The 20,109-nt window shown below is 44.2% G+C and overlaps 1 protein-coding gene across 4 annotated transcripts in view; it reads left to right on the forward strand.

Moving 5' to 3' along the window:
• MPHOSPH9 (M-phase phosphoprotein 9) overlaps window positions 1-20,109 on the forward strand; it is a 46,929-nt gene that overhangs the window by 518 nt on the left and 26,302 nt on the right. For 3 of the 4 annotated variants that reach the window (XR_011560024.1, XR_011560023.1, XM_070763200.1), the window contains exons 1-9: window positions 2,399-2,478; window positions 2,710-2,842; window positions 4,725-4,872; window positions 6,500-6,589; window positions 11,090-11,601; window positions 12,833-12,932; window positions 13,817-13,916; window positions 16,013-16,116; window positions 17,979-18,089. Coding sequence is in view for 2 of the 4 variants with exons in the window: in XM_070763200.1 (XP_070619301.1) it covers window positions 2,739-2,842; window positions 4,725-4,872; window positions 6,500-6,589; window positions 11,090-11,601; window positions 12,833-12,932; window positions 13,817-13,916; window positions 16,013-16,116; window positions 17,979-18,089 (1,269 nt within the window). In the remaining 2 variants the exon portion in view is untranslated. Of the gene's footprint in view, window positions 1-2,398; window positions 2,479-2,709; window positions 2,843-4,724; window positions 4,873-6,499; window positions 6,590-11,089; window positions 11,602-12,832; window positions 12,933-13,816; window positions 13,917-16,012; window positions 16,117-17,978; window positions 18,090-20,109 lie in introns of those variants that run through there. The other variant, XM_070763201.1, reaches the window with a different exon arrangement.

Below are 20,109 nucleotides of genomic sequence, written 5' to 3' on the forward strand. Positions count from 1 at the left end.
TTGAGAAGGTCTAAAGGAGCGCAAGGGTTGCTGGGAGCTCTTCTGGGTGTAAAATTTAATATTTTATTACGGTTCTTTGCCCTGCCTGACGTTGGATTTGGTGTTTTTAATCCACCTATCAAGTTTTTTCCAGGATTTGGGCTAGACAGATATTTGTTGTGGGGGTTATTATTGATTTTGTGTGCAATTTTTTTTCTTTTAATTTGAAAGGGATTAAAGTGAAGGACAGCAGAAAAAGCAGGAGATGGATGGATAAATCTAAATATTAAAAATAAATAGGATAGACCGATGAATGTTATGTATGTTTGTAGTCTGAGTGGGAAGGCTTGACTTTTTAATTATTGGGGATTTTAGTTGAATTGGATGTAGGACATTGTATTATATTGTTTCTTTTATATGCTGTAAGCTGCCCCGAGTCCTCGGAGAGGGGTGGCATGTAATATCAATCAATCAATCTTTTATTTGGTATATTTTCAACTGGAAACATTGATAAAGAAGAAAAATGAGACAGCGGTAAGTAATTTCCCAGATAGATAAAAATTCAGGAAAAACACAATTGCATTTCTCTCCTTATTAGTGAAGAGAGAGACCTCCTCACTGTTTCATCAAAAAGAGAATAGCATCTAAATGTTGCTAGGTCCAGAGTTGAGAATTGATTTCAAAAAATTGGCTGTAACAGGGGAAACATGCCTAACCGATCCTGTAGAGAAGATACATTCTACCCAAAATCAGAAGGAAGAAATATATATATAAAGCTAAATGTGTTCTTTCCCAGCCTCCTTTTATATTATAGACTAACCTGGCAAATGTTTATCTCTTAAGTACAGCTGTCTCTGCCCCTGTTTGATTATGCACTTCTAAAACTCTTTTGAGTTGAAAAAGGAGAGAAATTTAGGTTTGTGTGTGTGTGTGTGTGTGTGTATATACATATATACTGTATATGTATGTATGTATGTATGTATGTATGTATGTATGTATGTATGACGGTCTTGGTATATTCGGGTTTCTTCCCGTGTAGGATTTGGAAATTTCTGGCGACGTTTCGACGAGGTCACACTCATCATCTTCAGGCTGGTGTTTCTGTCCTTGTTCTAAGGCGAACACTGCAAGATGGTTGGCGACCCAGCCACCAGTATTTATAGAAGGAAGGCAGCTCAGGTCTCGCAGTGTTCGCCTTAGAACAAGGACAGAAACACCAGCCTGAAGATGATGAGTGTGACCTCGTCGAAACGTCGCCAGAAATTTCCAAATCCTACACGGGAAGAAACCCGAATATACCAAGACCGTCATACCTGTACCCGTTAAAATCTACGAAAACAAATATGTATGTATGTATGTATAAGGATATAGAATAGAATTCTTTATTGGCCGTGTGATTGGACACACAAGGAATTTGTCTTTGGTGCAGATGCTCTCAATGTACATAAAATACATTTGTCAAGAATTATGAGGTACAACACTTAATGATTGTCAAAGGGGTCAACTAAGCAATGAAGAAGCAATCAATATTAATATAAATCGTATGGATATCAGTGGCCTGCAGTACAGCACTCTATCTGCTGCGCCACCCCGGCTCATTCATCAGAAATGTCGTTTGGCGTGACCTAGGGGAAGAGCCTTCTTTGTGGGGGGGCCAGCCCTCTGGAATCAGCTCCCTCCAGAGATTCGCACTGTCCCCCACTCCTCACCTTCCTTAAAGTTTAAAGACCTATCTTTGCCGCCAGGCTTGGGGCCATTAGACCCTAGTCCCCTGGCCAACGAGTGTAGTATGTCTTACTGTCTGAATGGGAATGAATGATTTTAAATGTTATTAGAGTTTTTAAAGTTTTTTAGCTATATTAATTGGATTTTTTTGATATGTATATTGTATATTGTTTGATATGTATATATGTATGTATGTATGTATGTATGTATTAGATTTGTATACCACCCTTCTCCAAACACTTGGTGCGGCTCACAAGATACAATATAAAACAATGTGTATACAAATCTAAATAAACTACAAGCTAAAAATCTCACTATATTAAAAACAGTCAACAGATATTTTGTGAGCTGCCCCGAGTCCTTGGAGAAGGGCAGCATTCAAATCAAATAAATAAATAAATAAATACATACATACATACATACATACATACATACATACATACATACATACATGCTAAATTTGTGCTTAATTATAATTGTGCCAACGTTTCATTTCATTTTTCAAAGGACATACTCAATCTGTTTTGGAGAGTAAATTTTTAAGAATGCTGCATTAATAAATTAAAGCCCTCTACAAATAATTAATGCACACAGAACTCTGGTTGGGAAGAAATAGGTCAGGCATATGATGTATACCAGGAAATGGATAACTTCCTTTGTGTTTTACAGCGGTCTTTTCTTTGTTCACATTGTAGAGTTTATTTTGGATTTAGCCACCTGAACGAAACAGCAGCAGTAAAAAAGCATTCGCCTGGAATGTTGTGGATATATAAGGCAAGTAGAATTGTTTTCTGATACCAAAGAAACTATACTGAGTATAGGTGTTAATAAAAAAAATGAATGTTTCTAAATATTGGCTGGACTTAGTAATGCAATGGTTTGATCAGACCAAGCAATGAATCTGTGCTTTACAGATTTTAAACACATTTTATGCCAACGATAGCAATCATACTTGCTTTCCTTGCCAAATTATTTTATTTTATATATATGTACAATTTTTTTAAGGATAACCACAATCTTTGCAAGCATGAGATATGGAAAACCTGCGTTTGGTGAAACCAGAGCAAGAGGCACCATCAGCAGACGGTGATGCAAAGAACGTTCGCAACTCGGGTGATTATAACATAAGTAACAACAGGTTAGTGAGATGTACAGCCAGTGACATGCTTCTTAAACTCTGATCCTATTTTCAGAATCCCAATTTTTCAAGTAGAAAAACAAATTTCGATTTTTGGGCTGAGCTTGTCCAAAATCCTGCTTATGATTGACAAGGGATTCATTTTAATCAACAGCACTCAGTTAAGATCAGTGGGAAAACCCTACAGATTGCTTACTGACCCCTATGACAATCATTAAGTTTCGTACCACATGATTTTTGACAAATGTCTATTTTACTTTATGTATGCTGAGAGCATATGAAATACGCAGATGATACCCAGCTATACATCTCCACCCTATGTCCAGTCAGCGAAGCAGTGGAAGTGATGTGCCGGTGCCTGGAGGCTGTTGGGGCCTGGATGGGTGTCAACAAACTCAAACTCAACCCAGACAAGATGGAGTGGCTGTGGGTCTTGCCTCCTAAGGACAATCCTATCTGTCCAGCCATTACCCGGGGGGGGGGAGAAATGTTGACCCCCTCAGAGAGGGTTCGCAACTTGGGCGTCCTCCTCGATCCACAGCTCACATTAGAAAACCATCTCTCAGCTGTGGCGAGGGGGGCGTTTGCCCAAGTTCGCCTAGTGCACCAGTTGCGGCCCTATTTGGACAGGGAGTCACTGCTCACAGTCACTCATGCCCTCATCACCTCGAGGCTCGACTACTGTAATGCTCTCTACATGGGGCTACCTTTGAAAAGTGTTCGGAAACTTCAGATCGTGCAGAAAGCAGCCGCGAGAGCCATCGTGGGGCTTCCAAGATTCGCCCATGTTTCTTCAACACTCTGTGGCTTGCATTGGCTGCCGATCAGTTTCCGGTCACAATTCAAAGTGTTGGTCATCACTTATAAAGCCCTTCATGGTATTGGACCTCCGGAACCGCCTTCTGCCGCACGAATCCCAGCGACCGATAAGGTCCTACAGAGTTGGCCTTCTCCGGGTCCCGTCGACTAAACAATGTCATTTGGCGGGACCCAGGTGAAGAGCCTTCTCTGTGGCGGCCCCGGCCCTCTGGAACCAACTCCCCCCGGAGATTAGAATTGCCCCCACCCTCCCTGTCTTTCGTAAACTACTCAAGACCCATTTATACCGCCAGGCATGGGCGAGTTGAGATATTCCTTCCCCCTAGGCCATTACAAGTTATGCATGGTATGTTTGTGTGTATGCTTGGTTTTATAATAAGGGTTTTTAGTTGTATTAATTGGATTGTTACATGCTGTTTTTATCATTGTTGTTAGCCGCCCCGAGTCTACAGAGAGGGGCGGCATACAAATCCAATAAATTATTATTATTATTATTATTATTATTATTATTATTATTATTATTTTATTATTATTTATTTATTACTTCGATTTGTATGCCGCCCCTCTCCGAAGACTCAGGGCGGCTCACAACACGTGGAAACAAATCATAAATAATCTAACAAATTTAAAATTAAAAGATTTAAAAGACCCCATATACTAACAGTCACACACACAGACATACCATGCATAAATTAAACGTGCCCAGGGGGAGATGTTTCAGTTCCCCCATTCCTGACGGCAAAGGTGGGTTTTAAGGAGTTTACGGAAGGCAGGAAGAGTAGGGGCAGTTCTAATCTCCGGGGGGAGTTGGTTCCAGAGGGCCGGTGCCGCCACAGAGAAGGCTCTTCCCCTGGGGCCCGCCAACCGACATTGTTCAGTTGACGGGACCCGGAGAAGGCACCAAGGCAAATTCCTTGTGTGTCCAATCACACTTGGCCAATAAAATTCTATTCTATTCTATTTTCCGTGGGTTCCATATTGTCTTTGGAGCAAGAAAGGATTGTCAGCAAAGCCCAGCCGAGTTTCAGTCAATCAATAATTCACATTTGTGTTTGTTCAACAGAAGCAGTCCTTTATTCCAGCCAGATGTCATCTCCAGTTTCTCGGTCAAAGTTGGTCCTCCTGCAATAACAGAAGAGGTCCGTTTGCTGGCTTCCTCTATGCAAGATGCTCAAAACAGCAGGGACCCCCAAATACTGAAGAACTGCGAGGTATGTAACATAAATGGTCTTTCCATGTAGGTCTCTCGGTTATTTTTTAAAAGCAACCTCACTTCATCTTCCTACGTTTTATTTACTTACTAAATGTACACATTGCCCAGCTCACTATTAAAAATAATAATCATTAATAATAACTTATTAGATTTGTATGCCGCCCCTCTCCGAAGACTCGGGGTGGCTCACAACACAAAGATATTTCACCAGAAGAGCCCTTCACTCCTCCACTCAAAACAGAATATCCTATGAAAATAGACTAACAATCCTGGGCCTAGAAAGCCTAGAACTATGGCGCCTAAAACACGATTTGAGTATTGCCCACAAGATCATATGCGGCAACGTCCTACCGGTCAATGACTACTTCAGCTTCAACCGCAACAACACAAGAGCACGCAACAGATTCAAACTTAATACGAACCGCTCCAAACTTGACTGTAAAAAATATGATTTCAACAATCGAGTTATCGAAGCGTGGAACTCATTGCCGGACTCAATTGTGTCAACCCCTAACCCCCAACACTTCTCCCTTAGACTCTCCACGATTGACCTCTCCAGGTTCCTAAGAGGCCAGTAAGGGGCGTACATAAGTGCACTGGTGTTGCCTTTCGTCCCCTGTCCAATTGTCTTTCCTTTCTTTCACCTATCGTATATATTCTCTTCCTTTCATATATCCTCTCCTCTAAGTTCACTTTTACCCTTATATATATTACCACGTCTTTTTTTTTCTTCCTATGTATCTGTGTATTGGACAAATGAATAAATAAATAAAATAAAATAAATAAAACAATACACAATGAACAAATCCAATATTAAAAAAACAGATTAAAACCCTTATCATGAAAAAATTAATCACACTATCCAAGCAAATCATACACAAAATCATAATGGCTAAGGGGCATATCAACTTCCCCAAGCCTGGCGACATAGGTGGGTTTTAAGGAGCTTGTGAAAGGCAAGGAGGGTGGGGGCAGTTCTAATCTCCAGGGGGAGTTGATTCCATAGGGTTGGGGCCACCACAGAGAAGGCTCTTCCCCTTGATCCTGCCAGACGGCATTGCTTAGTCGACAGGACCCGGAGAAGGCCAACTCTGTGGGACCTAACCGGTCGCTGGGATTCGTGCGGCAGAAAGTGGTCCCTTCTGCCGCACGAATCAACTCTGGGCAACTTTTGCACAATTATAAAAAGGTAAATGTAAAAATAGTTTGTTTTTGTTTTTTTGGTGTGTGTGTATGATATGACTGTATGTATGTTTTTTATATATTGGGGTTTCTTGTTTTTTAGACTTTTTAAAATGTATTATTGTTATTTTAGATTCTAACTATTAGATTTGTCATTGTATATTGTTTTTATCATTGCTGTGAGCCGCCCCGAGTCTACGGAGAGGGGCGGCATACAAATCTAATAAATAATAATAATAATAATAATGTGGTGTTGCCAATCGCTGAGGTTTGAAATCTTAAATATCTTTTACAATAGGTTCAAGACAATAGGTTCAAGACAAAAAGAAAAAAACGTCCGTTGTATTATAGTTCAGCCAATCGCCTAGCTAGATGTGGGCAAATGAAATTTATAAGAAGGAAAATGCTTTATTTCCTTTGCCGAATCTTATCTTTTCCCCTAGACCAGGTGGCTACACTTGTTCAGCCTGGTGGAGAGGCAATGCCAGGAACAGATAGTCACGCAGCAAAAAGTATTTTGTCATCAAATCCACGTAAGTTGTTTCCTTTCATTTAATCTGTGCCCTTTAAATGCTGAACGAATGTCTCGTTCTTAGAGCAGTTAGTTCCCAACCTTGGCAATGCTGGCTGGGGAATTCTGGACGTTGAAGTCCAGATCTCTTCAAGTTGCCAAGATTGGGAAACACTGTCCTAGAGAACGTGAGCCGGGAATTGCCAGGGAGGTGGGAATAAGCGATAAGCCTGGGGGATGCTGTTTACCACAATTTTATCAAATGCCTAAAACAGCTCCTCTGTTGGTGGGGAGTATCGCTCTGTTTACATTGCTCCTCGAAGCCGCGAGATTATTAAATCCATCTGTGTTGCATATGGTTTGAGTGAGTGCGTGTGTGTATATGCACACTTCCTGTCGACCCAGGCTTTCTTTTCACACTTGTGTTGAAATGGGTTTTGTCGATGAAAAGCATCCCCTCCGATAGCTTTGTTTAGTCTCCGCAAATCAACTGCGAAGTGATTTCTTTTTATTTAGCAAGAAGCTTCCGTGGGGCCTCTCTATAAATCTCCTGGGAGGAAACAGGGCCTCCCTGTGGTTTCCCCAATCGCATGCATTATTTGCTTTTACAGTGTTCCCTCGATTTCCGCGGGGGATGCGTTCCGAGACCACCTGCGAAAGTCGAATTTCCGCGAAGTAGAGATGCGGAAGTAAAAACACCATTTTTGGCTATGGACAGTATCACAAGCCTTCCCTTAACACTTTAAACCCCTAAATGACCACTTCCCATTCCCTTCACAACCATTTACAGTGATCCCCCGATTATCGCGAGGGTTCCGTTCCAAGACCCCTCGCGATAATCGATAACTCGCGATGTAGCGGCACGGAAGTAAAAACACCATCTGCGCATGCGCGTCCTGTTTTCCATGGCCGCACATGCGCAGATGGTGGAGTTTGCGTGTGGGCGGCGGGGAAGACCCCTTCGGCCGCCCAACAGCTGATCTGCTCCGCAGCCGCGGCAGCAGCGAGGAGCCGAACATGGGGTTTCCCCGTTGCCCAGGCAAAGGGGAAACCCCAAGATCGCTTGCCGCTTGCCCGTTCGCCCGCCCGCCCGGCTGCTCGCTTGCAGCGCGGCAACAGCGAGGAGCCGAAGATGGGGTTTCCCCGTTGCCCAGGCAAAGGGGAAACCCCAAGATCGCTTGCCGCTTGCCCGTTCGCCCGCCCGCCCGGCTGCTCGCTTGCAGCGCGGCAACAGCGAGGAGCCGAAGATGGGGTTTCCCCGTTGCCCAGGCAAAGGGGAAACCCCAAGATCGCTTGCCGCTTGCCCGTTCGCCCCGCCCGCCTGGCTGCTCGCTTGCAGCGCGGCAGCAGCGAGGAGCCGAAGATGGGGTTTCCCCGTTGCCCAGGCAACGGGGAAACCCCATCTTCGGCCCCTCGCTGCTGCCGCGCTGCCGAGCAGATCAGCTGGTGGGCGGCTGAAGGAACCTTCCCTGGGTGCCTCCCGCCGCTCGAGAGCAAGAGGGGGAGAGATAGAGAAAGAGAGAGAAGGAAAGAAAGAGATGAGAGAGGGAGGAAGAGAGTGTGAGAGAGGAAGAAGCAAGATAGAGAAAGAGAGAGAGAAAGAAAGATGAGAAAGGAAGGGAGTGACATCATCGGGTGGAAAAATCACGATATAGCGATTCGCAATGATCGGGATCGCGAAACTCGGGGGATCACTGTACTCACCATTATTACTGTTACTCACCATTGAATAAGACACTTAGTGATCCTGATATTTATAAACATAATTATTTATTAACAATAATTATTTTTCTTGTTATTTATTTGCAAAAATTATTAGTTTGGCGATGACATATGACGTCATTGGGTGGGAAAAACCGTGGTATAGGAAAAAAAACGTGATGTATTTTTTTATTCATATTTTTTGAAAAACCGTGGTATAGGCTATTCGCGAAGTTCAAACCCGCGAAAATCGAGGGAACACTGTACATTGATTCCTATGGTAAAAAGTGCTTCTTCTTACAAACTTTTCTACTTAAGAACCTGGTCACGGAACGAATTAAGGTCCTAAGTGGAGGTACCCCTGTAATATACCACTCCTCTTTTCTCAGAAATTTCAATTTTCACCTCCTGTTAAATATGGTCCTACAGGTGAAAATAGATGTCTTGATACATTTCATCTATGTGTTATTTGGTGCATTTTGGGGAAAAGGAATCCTCAATCTGAGTATTGCATTGGCAGTTCTGTGTTAGCAAATACTTCAGAAGAGAAGGATTTAGGGGTAGTGATTTCTGACAGTCTCAAAATGGGTGAACAGTGCAGTCAGGCGGTAGCGAAAGCAAGTAGGATGCTTGGCTGCATAGCTAGAGGTATAACAAGCAGGAAGAGGGGGATTATGATCCCGCTATATAGAATGCTGGTGAGACCACATTTGGAGTACTGTGTTCAGTTCTGGAGACCTCACCTACAAAAAGAGATTGACAAAATTGAACGGGTCCAAAGACGGGCTACAAGAATGGTGGAAGGTCTTAAGTATAAAACGTATCAGGAAAGACTTCATGGACTCCATCTGTAGAGTCTGGAGGACAGAAGGAAAAGGGGGGACACGATCGAAACATTTAAATATGTCAAAGGGTTAAATAAGGTCCAGGAGGGAAGTGTTTTTAAGAGGAAAGTGAACCCAAGAACAAGGGGACACAATCTGAAGTTAGTTGGGGGAAAGATCAAAGGCAACGTGAGAAAATATTATTTGACTGAAAGAGTCGTAGATCCTTGGAACAAACTTCCAGCAGACGTGGTTGGTCAATCCACAGTCACTGAATTGAAACATGCCTGGGATAAACATAGATCCATTGTAAGATAAAATACAGGAAATAGCATAAGGGCAGACTAGATGGACCAGGAGGTCTTTTTCTGCCGTCAGTCTTCTATGTTTCTAATATTTACACCGTTCTTGGTAACTGTTTCTCCCTTACCTTTCCTGATGGCCCTCTCCAATAATAGTAACCAACTGTTCCTGAAATTGAAACCAATAAACAGAGGTATTGTTCTACCTTTCTCTTCTTTCCCTGCATACATTGGTCTGCATTTTCCTTTTTTTTAATTTCTGGGTGAATTTTTGCCATTCATACTCACGGAATACTCGCCTGTAATGTCTGAGGTTGCGTGTTGCATTGGAGAAGTGAGACTACTTACCAAATAATATTTTCTGCCGTTTGATGTTCGGAAAATTGCCTCGAAGGAATGTCGTTGTATCAACCTTGCCTGTTGCAAACCTGAGCATTGACTGAAGAGGGGGTTTTTTTTGGCTTAATTCTCAAACTTTGTCCTTGTCCGATTCATTGTGATGTTTTTAAGTCTTGAGTTTGTCGTCAAATAACAGCGTCGGTTGTGGTTTAATGGGGAAAAGTTTCCAACTTGTAATTCTTCGTTGAGAGAGGCAAGAGAGCTCAGCCCAACCCAACGCTCACATTCATTTAAGGCCACTTGGATTGATTGTTCTTACGAACTGTGATATTTTCATGCAAGATTTGTTTGGGGGGGGGGGTGTCTCGATTCAGTCTCAGCCGAGCCCCCACGAATGGGTCCGTGCATGTGTTGCAAAAAAGAGATTTCTAAGTGTTCATTCGTCTACCATAACATATTTCAGCATGTGTATGTGTGTGTGTATATGTATGAAAATGTGCTACAGATGTGACGAAAACGTGGCTCTTCTCGTGGAGTCGATGAAAGGCTGTTTGAATAAAAGGTTTGATTTTAATGAAAGGTTTCTCCTCCTTTCTTCTTCTTCTTCTTCTTCTTCTTCTTCTTCTTCTTCTTCTTCTTCTTCTTCTTCTTCTTCTTCCTTCTCCTCCTCCTTCTTCCTTCCACCTCCTCCTTCTCCTCTTCCTCCTGCTTCTTCTCCTTCTCTTTCTTCCTCCTTTTTCCTTCTCCTCCTCCTTTTCCTTCTGCTTCTCCTTCTCCTCCTTCTTCCTGCTTCCTCCTCCTTCTTATTCTCCTTCTCTTCCTTCTTCCTCCTTCCTTCTTGCTTCCTTCTTCTTTTTCTTTTCCTCCTTCCTTCTTCCTTCCACCTCCTCCTTCTCTTCCTCCTGCTTCTTCCTTCTCCTTCTCTTTCTTCCTCCTTTTTCCTTCTCCTCCTCCTCCTCTTCCTTCTTGCTTCCTTCTCATTTTTCTTTTCATCCTTCCTTCTTCCTTCCGCCTCCTCTTTCTCCTCCTCCCCCTTTTCCTTCTGCTTCTGCTTCTCTTCCTTCTTCCTGCTTCCTCCTCCTTCTTATTCTCCTTCTCTTCCTTCTTCCTCCTTCCTTCTTGCTTCCTTCTCCTTTTTCTTTTCCTCCTTCCTTCTTCCTTCCACCTCCTCCTTCTCTTCCTCCTGCTACTTCCTTCTCCTTCTCTTTCTTCCTCCTTTTTCCTTCTCCTCCTCCTCCTCCTCTTCCTTCTTGCTTCCTTCTCCTTTCTCTTCTTCCTTCTCCTCCTCCTCCTTCCTTCTCCTTTTTCTTCTCCTCCTCCTTCCTTCCTCCTCCTCCTCCTCCTTCTTCTTTCCAGCACATACAAAATGAAATCAGGCGCTTGGGGAAACTGCAAACCCAGAACGCCTGCTCCTGTGCCAAACAGTCCTCGTCCGTCAGGCTTTCCGACGGCTGCCCGTCGCTAGGAAGTCCGATGGGGTTGAAGGCCAACGCCTTCGAAGAGAATGAGCTCTTCAGCCGTCAGTTCCACCCTGGCCCTGCCGACCACCCAGCAGAAGCCACCACCATGCACTCGGAAGGCCTCGCCAACAGTGTTTCAATAAGCAGCGGATATGGTACGTTATCTGCTGCGGAACTCAGTCCCAGCAAATGCGATGACCTTCCGTCATGCATGGAAAACTCAGAGACAATGACCGAACGGCCCAGCCATCCAGCACCAGCCACGGAGGAGGCAGTCGCATCCAGCAGTCGGGACAAAAGAGAAAGTTCGCAAACCACAATAGGATCTTTTCCATCTCTGAAGGAGAACGAGGGCGACATTCCCGCTCGGTTTGAGCATCGGATTCACCAAGGTCAGGCCGAGGATGGGTAAGCGACTGATGCTATTCAATTTGTTAGCTCCATCTTTGTTAAAACTTGGCTCCTTATTCTAATATAGGGTTTCTTAGCCTTAGCAACTTTAAGGCTAAAGATTTGTAGGCTCCTCCCCTCCCCACAAAAAAGTATAGCTTTAGCAACTTTAAGATGGGTGGGCTTCAACGCCCAGAATTCCTCAGCCTGCATGCTTCAAGAAGGGTGGACTTCCTGTCCCAGAATCCCCCAGCCAACACACTTTAAGATGATTGGATTTCATCTGCCAGAATTCCCCAGCCAGCAAGCTTCCAGAGAGGAAGGACTTTTAACTCCCAGAATTCCTCAGCCAGCTATGCTGACGGGGGAATCCTGCAATTTTTCCCCATAGGAATTAATGTAAAAGCAAACAATGCATGTGATTGTCGAAACCACAGAGAGGGTGGAGGCCCTGTTTTCGCTCAGGAGATTCCTAGAGAGGCCCCACGGAGGCTTCTCCCCGCCTTTTCCGGCCCTGTTTCCTCCCAGGAGATTCCTAGAGGAGCCCCATGGAGGCTTCTCCCTGCCTTTTCCCGGCCCTGTTTCCTCCCAGGAGATTCCTAGACAGGCCCCATGGAGGCTTCTCTCTGCCTTTTCCGGCTCTGTTTCCTCCCAGGAGATTCCTAGAGAGGCCCCACGGAGGCTTCTCCCCACCTTTTCCAGCCCTGTTTCCTCCCAGGAGATTCCTAGAGAGGCCCCACGGAGGCTTCTCCCCACCTTTTCCGGCCCTGTTTCCTCCCAGGAGATTCCTAGAGGAGCCCCATGGAGGCTTCTCCCTGCCTTTTCCCGGCCCTGTTTCCTCCCAGGAGATTCCTAGAGAGGCCCCACGGAGGCTTCTCCCCACCTTTTCCGGCCCTGTTTCCTCCCAGGAGATTCCTAGAGAGGCCCCACGGAGGCTTCTCCCCACCTTTTCCAGCCCTGTTTCCTCCCAGGAGATTCCTAGAGAGGCCCCACGGAGGCTTCTCCCTGCCTTTTTGGGCCATTTTTCCTCCTAGGAGATTCCTAGAGAGGCCCCACGGAGGCTTCTCCCTGCCTTTTCTGGTTACAGTTTCGGAGGCTCGGGTTTGTAAGTGGAAAATGGTTCTTGAGAAGAGGCAAAAAAATCTTGAACACCCGGTTCTTATCTAGAAGAGTTCGTAAGTAGAGGCGTTTGTAGGTAGAGGTACCGCTGTATTTTGATTCGCCGTCTCTCGGTTTTCTTTTTTGACAGCACACCTTTAACCTCCTGGGCTCAAAAGTTGAAACAAAACCACCTGAAAAAAACAATGGAAGAAGAGACCGAGCCAAGGAGAGAGCCAATTGTTGACAATGTAAGAGAGTTGCTGAAATCCATACAAAGCGGGGATGGCAGTGGGGAAGGAACATAACAGCTGTGGGTTTGGACTCCCAGAATTTCCCAGCCAGCACGTTGGTGTTCTAGGATTGCACTGCCCAGTTAGTCCTTAAAGAGCTAAATACGTTAATCTAGCCTTTTGGTCCAGGATTATGGACTCCAAATTTGGCAATTTTTAAGACTTGTGGACTTCAACTCCTAGAATTCCCCAGCCAGCCAACAGCATGCATGGCTGTCTGAGGAATTCTGGGAGTTTATTTATTTATTTTATTTATTTTATTGGATTTGTATGCCGCCCCTCTCCGAGGACTCGGGGCGGCTAACAGCAATCATAGACAGTATACAATAATAATCCAATACTAAAAGCAAATTAAACCCCCTTAATATACAAAACCAAACACACATACAAACATACCATGCATACCATTGTAACGGCCTAGGGGGAGAAGAAATCTCAGTTCCCCCATGCCTGGCGGCAGAGGTGGGTTTTAAGTAGCTTACGAAAGGCAAGGAGGATGGGGGCAATTCCAATCTCTGGGGGGAGTTGGTTCCAGAGGGCCGGTGCCGCCACAGAGAAGGCTCTTCCTGGACAAGAGGTCAATTCTTGGCTTAGTTTGGAATGACTGATAACTTCAGCCTTAATATGAGTTTATCTGGAAGTGGGCACTTTTAATTGATTTATTAGATTTGTCGTCCATCTTGTATCATAGCAAACCAGTAAGCACTCCTGAATTCGATAGGATTATTCCTGTGAGGGAACGTTATTTTTTCGTATTTCTGTGGCAAATTTACTCTCTTTTGCATAGTCCTTTGACCAATCAATCCCTGGTTTTCTCTTCCCGCCATTCTGCGCAATTACAGGCCAATCCCATCGCTGCTGCCGCCGCCTCGCCATCCACCACTCCGTTTTACCTCAACCAGCAAAATGGGAGCCAAAACTCTTTAGTCTCTGTTTCTTCAGGTACAGTAGCTTCCCCTGTCGGTACCTCTTGTAAGCGTGGCGGGTTCGTAACAAAGGGGGATTGTTTTATTTGCTTGAAATAACTACAGAGGGTAAGTCGAGGCGCAAGTAAATCTGCGATTCGGAAACCGAGTTTGGTGGGTCGTATTGAAGTCACCTACTGTTTTTCTACGACTGTTTTTCCCAGGTATGACCTAAAAATAGCCATCCTGGGTGATATTTCATTGTAGGACCATATAAGGTAAAAGGGAGAATGTAAGCATGCTAAGGCTGAGTCATTGGGTGCGAACTGCAATGTGATTGGGCCAGAGCATTATAAGATGCAAATCAACTTCACCATTCTCTTATTGGTCATTGTTGGTTTGGTCATTTGCTGTTGATGGTGGTGGCTGGAGCAGTTTGAGCGTGAGTTAGATATTGAGTAGAGTAGTAATAGTGATACGAAGAAACCTGGATAGGTTTAGTATCTACTTGTAACCTGGATTGGTTGAATATCTACTTGTAAGTCAGCTGAACGTAGCTGATGTAAAGTTCCTGTAAATAGAAGACTGAAGATATTTTTCACTGAAGAATAAACTACTGTTTTATAATAATAATAATAATAATAATAATAATAATAATAATAATAATAATAATAATTTATTAGATTTGTATGCCGCCCCTCTCTTCAATCATTCATCTGGTTCATTAAATTGCCACATTATCTAGTCCTCCTATGTTACTCTGCATATATATAAGCATCAAACTGATCAGGAAAGACGTCATGAACTCCATCTGTATAGTCTGCAGCAGTGTTTCCCAACCTTGGCAACTTGAAGAGATCCGGACTTCAAATCCCAGAATTCCCCAGCCAGCATTTGCTGGCTGGGGAATTCTGGGAGTTGAAGTCCAAATATCTTCGAATTGCCAAGGTTGGGAAACACTGGTCTGGAGGACAGAAGGGAAAGGGGGGACACTAGGGGTCGTGATTTGGGTGAACAGTGCAGTCAGGCAGTAGGAAAAGCAGGTAGAATGCTTGGCTGCATAGCTAGAGGTATAACAAGCAGGAAGAGGGAGATGGTGATCCCGCTGTATAGAGCGATGCTGAGGCCCCATTTGGAATAATACTGTGTCCAGTTCTGGAGACCTCACCTACAAAAAGATATGGATAAAACTGAACAGGTCCAAAGACGGGCTACAAGAATGGTGGAAGGTCTTAAGCATAAAACGTATCAGGAAAGACTTCATGAACTCAGTCTGTATAGTCTGGTGGACAGAAGGGAAAGGGGGGACATGATCGAAACGTTTAAATATGTTAAAGGGTTAAATAAGGTTCAGGAGGGAAGTGTTTTTAATAGGAAAGTGAACACAAGAACAAGGGGACACAATCTGAGGTCAGTTGGGGGAAAGATCAGAAGCAACGTGAGAAAATATTATTTCACTGAAAGAGTAGTAGATCCTTGGAACAAACTTCCAGCAGACGTGGTTGGTAAATCCACAGTAACTGAATTTAAACATGCCTGGGATAAACATAGATCCATCCTAAGATCAAATACAGAAAATAGTATAAGGGCAGACAAGATGGACCATGAGGTCTTTTTCTGCCGTCAGTCTTCTCTGTTTCTATGCTTCTAAATCTTAATACACATAGATCGTTATCCAATTACAATAAACTAAATCACATTCCAGGTTTGCTTTATATTATTTCCTCTGTGTCCAACTTCTTCTCTCCCACTTCCCTCTTTCTATCTCAGGCGGTTATTCTGCCTCTACTACCTACTTCCTTACTCCTCCTGGGAAGACTGTGTTAGCTGGAAGGAAGGAGGGAGGGAATCTCAGGCTAAGGACAGGTTGAAATATTGCAAAGGACGACATTTTCATTTCTTTTTCTTGGCCCTGAATCGCCCCGGAGTCCTCCACGGAATTAACACGCTCTCTTTACTTTTATTGCACGTCGGAGCTCCACGGGGGGCGAAACTAATGTGTCAGCCCCACCACTTCCAAAAAAAGCCCTCCCCCAAACTCTACCTCAGTCTGTTATTTTCCTTTCAAAAATGACCCCCAGGCTCTTTGCTGTCCTTCAATCGGTTTCGAGACGCCTGTTTTTTATCCCGCAGGGCTGACCTATTGGAAATTAGACGAGAAGGAAATGTATCGAGCGTTGCCTAAGAATTTAGGAAATGAATTTTCTACGTTGGCAACAAAGGACTCCTCAGAACAGGTATTGCTAACTTCTGGGGCAGGGGTGTTTCTGCCCTTGGGATGAATTTTGAGTCTCCCTTCCTAGCGCTGTTTGATCGAAACATTTAAATATGTTCAAGGGTTAAATAGGTTTCAGGAGGGAAGTGTTTTTAATAGGGGCGTGCATAATTGCACCAGTGTGCCTTCCGTCCCCTGTCCAATTGTCTCTCCTTATCTCATTTATCTTTTCTTCCTTTCAAATATGTTCACCTCTACTTTTATATCTTTCCTTCTATTCTTTTCTTTAGTTATATTACTACATATCTTTCTCTTCAATGTGTATTATGTATTGGACAAAATGAATGAATGAATGAATAAATAAATAAATAGGAAAGTGAACACAAGAACAAGGGGGTGCAATCTGAGGTTAGTTGGGGGAAAGATCAGAAGCCAGGTGAGAAAATATTTGACTGAAAGAGGAGTAGATGCTTGGAACAAACTCCCAGCAGACATGGTAGATAAATCCATAGTAACTGAATTTAAACATGCCTGGGATGAACATAGACCCATCCTAAGATAAAATGCAAGAAATAGTATAAGGGCAGACTAGATGGACCAGGAGGTCCTTTTCTGCTGTCAAACTTCTATGTTTCTTCTATGTTCCTATTGTTTAACATGTGAGGGATGACAACATGTGTATTTCATGGGTGACAACAATTCTGTTCTCTTCGTAGGGCATTAATTTAATTTAATTTAATTAATTTATCTTTTTCTTTTATGTACACTGAGAGCCTATGCACCAAAGACAAATTCCTTGTATGTCCAATCACACTTGACCAATAAAGAATTCTATTCTATTCATAAGCCGCCCAACTCCTTCCGAATTCTGAGTGGCGTGCAGCATTAAGCTGCTTTGGGGACAAGAAGTTCCCAAACTTGGCAAGTTTTTTTGGACTTCAACTCCTAGAATTCTCCAGCCGGCTATGCTGCAGGTGGCTGGAGAATTCTAGAAGTTGAAGTCCACAAGTCTTAAAAGTTGCCCAGCTTGAAGACCTCAGCTCTACTTTTTCCATGTAGCAATGTTTCTATTGGCAACTTTAAGGTGGGTGGACTACAATATTAGTTTAGTTTAGTTTAGTTTTATTGGATTTATATGCCGCCCCTCTCCGAAAACTCGGGGCGGCCAACAATATCTATGCTGGCTGGGGAATTCTGGGAGTTGAAGTTCACCCATCTTAATGTTGCCAAGTAGAGAAACACTGGCATATAATTTGATTTATTTGACTTATATGCCGCCCGATCCCGTAGGATTCAGTGATAAGTGACTGGTGCCCTGTTCTTTGGAGTTATTCTACTTGCCCCTCTTCCCAAAACACTCATATCCTCCCATCTGGGAGAATCCATCCGGAACCGCCTTCCACCGCACGAATCCCAGCGGCCGATAAGGTCCCACAGAGTTGGCCTTCTCCGGGTCCCGTCGACCAAACAATGTCATTTGGCGGGCCCCAGCGGGAGAGCCTTCTCTGTGGCGGCCCCGGCCCTCTGGAATCAGCTCCCCCCAGAGATTAGAACAGCCCCCACCCTCCTTGTCTTTCGCAAACTTCTTAAGACCCACCTTTGTCGCCAGGCATGGGGGAGTTAAGTTATTCTTTCCCCCTAGGCCATTACAAGTTATGCATGGTATGTTTGTGTGTGTGTTTTTTATAATAAGGGTTTTTTTAGTTGTTTTATTGAATTGGATTGTTACATGTTGTTTTACCATTGTTGTTAGCCGCCCCGAGTCTGTGGAGAGGGGCGGCATACAAATCCAATAAATAAATAAATAAAGTAAATCTAAAAAATCTAGTCCATCATGACATTAAAAAAACGCGCTGACTCTCCATCTGAATTCTTCCCTCTTAGCTGTGTTCCAGTGAGGAGCTGAAGCTTACATCCTTAAAGGACATTTATCATAAGAAACAGAAGGAAGAGGAGTGGAATTTCATGCCGTTGCAGTCAACCCATCCCCCAGAGGTAATATACATGATACTAGTAAAAGAGAAATGTTAGGACAGGGGGCGGAAGGCACGCTGGTGCACGTATGCACGCCCCTAAATGTAGAACCTGGCTTTTTTCACCATTGAATTTCATTTTGTTAGATAGCGCCCATTGTCCAAGTCTGTCAAGAACCTTGTGTTTGGTGTCATCGGCAAATTTGATGAGTTTCCCCATCTATCCCCTCGTCCATGTCATATTCTAACTAATGACCTATAAAGGTCATTAGTTCTTTAAAAAAATATGTTTCAAGTTTTATTGGATTTATATGCCGCGCCTCTCCGAAAACTCGGGGCGACTAACAGCAATCATAGACAGTATACAATAATAATCCAATACAGTAGAACCCCGACTTACGAGACTAATTGGTTCCGGAAGGAGGCTCGTAAGTCGGAACGCTCGTATGACGAAACATTGTTTCCCATAGGAAACAATGTAAAGTCAATTAATCCGTGCAACAACAAAAAAAAACCGCTGCCGCCGAACGTGGAAGTTAGCGTTCAGAGACAGCTGCGAAGCAGCGCGCGTGTTTTAAAACGTCAGAGCCGGCCTGGGGGGCTCGGGGGCTTCCCCCCGAGCCCCCCAGGCCGGCTGCCACGTTTTAAAACACGTGCGCTGCTTCGCAGCTGTCTGCTGAATCCGAACGCGGAAGTTAGTGTTCCAGATTCAGCAGAGAGCTGCGAAGCGGCGCGCGTGTTTTAAAAGGTTGCAGCCGGCCTGGGGGGCTTGCCAGCACCCCCCCCGAGCCCCCCAGGCCGGCTGCAACCTTTTAAAACACGCGGGATACGAGCGCCAAGGAGCTGTCTCCTGAAGCCGAAAGCGGAAGTTAGCGTTCGGCTTCAGGAGACAGCTCCTTGGCGCTCGTATCCCGAATGTGAGCTCGGGAGGCGAACAAAAATGTCGCTCCCATCCCAGCTCTTATCTCGAGTAGCTCGTAAGTAGAGCTGCTCGTATGTCGAGGTTCCACTGTACTAAAAGCATATTAAAACCCCTTAAAATACAAAACCAAACACACATACAAACATACCATGCATAGAATTGTAACGGCCTAGGGCAGTGATGGGCAACCTTTTGAGCTTGGTGTGTCAAAATTCGCCAAAAAACCGAGCATAACTCGGGTGGTTTGTCACCTTGAGAAAAAACAGAGGAGAGGGGCGGCACACAAATCTAATAAGTTGTTATTGTTATTATTATTATTATTATTAATTATTTTAGCCCGAGATCATCCTCGGGTTTGTTAGCAAGCTGAGCTGAGGCCGCTTCCACAAGGTTTGGGGAGCTCCGGTTAAACGGGCTTAATTTTGCGTCTGGCGGATCTATAGCTTTTAGGAAGGAGCGAGAGAGATGCGGGGAGGGGGGGTGTCAACGAACCGCACCCCTCATCCTTTACGTTTAAACCGGTAAGGGTTTAGAAGCTACCTTAGCACCGTCTCCTGTAACAGCTATAAGAGGAAACGGCACCTTGGACAGGATTCCGCCGAGGGGTTCCAACTATTATTATGACTACAGCAGCAACTGCTGCTGCTGCTACCTTACTTCTCAATGTTAATCGCTCCAAACTTGACTGTAAAAAATATGACTTTAACAATCGAGTCGTCGAAGCGTGGAACTCATTACCGGACTCAATAGTGTCAACCCCCAACCCCCAACATTTCTCCCTTAGACTCTCCTCGATTGACCTCTCCAGGTTCCTAAGAGGCCAGTAAGGGGCGTACATAAGTGCACTGCTGTGCCTTTCGTCCCCTGTCCAATTGTCTTTCCTTTCCATTTTATCATATTTATTTATTTATTTATTACTTAGATTTGTATGCCGCCCCTCTCCGAAGACTCGGGGCGGCTCACAACACGTGGAAACAAATCATAAATAATCTAACAAATTTAAAATTAAAAGATTTAAAAGACCCCATATACTAACAGACATAGACACAAGCATACCATATATAAATTAAACATGCCCAGGGGAAGATGTTTCAGTTCCCCCATGCCTGACGGCAAAGGT

The sequence above is a fragment of the Erythrolamprus reginae genome, chromosome 10, assembly GCF_031021105.1.
Source record: "Erythrolamprus reginae isolate rEryReg1 chromosome 10, rEryReg1.hap1, whole genome shotgun sequence".
Lineage (NCBI taxonomy): Eukaryota > Metazoa > Chordata > Lepidosauria > Squamata > Dipsadidae > Erythrolamprus > Erythrolamprus reginae.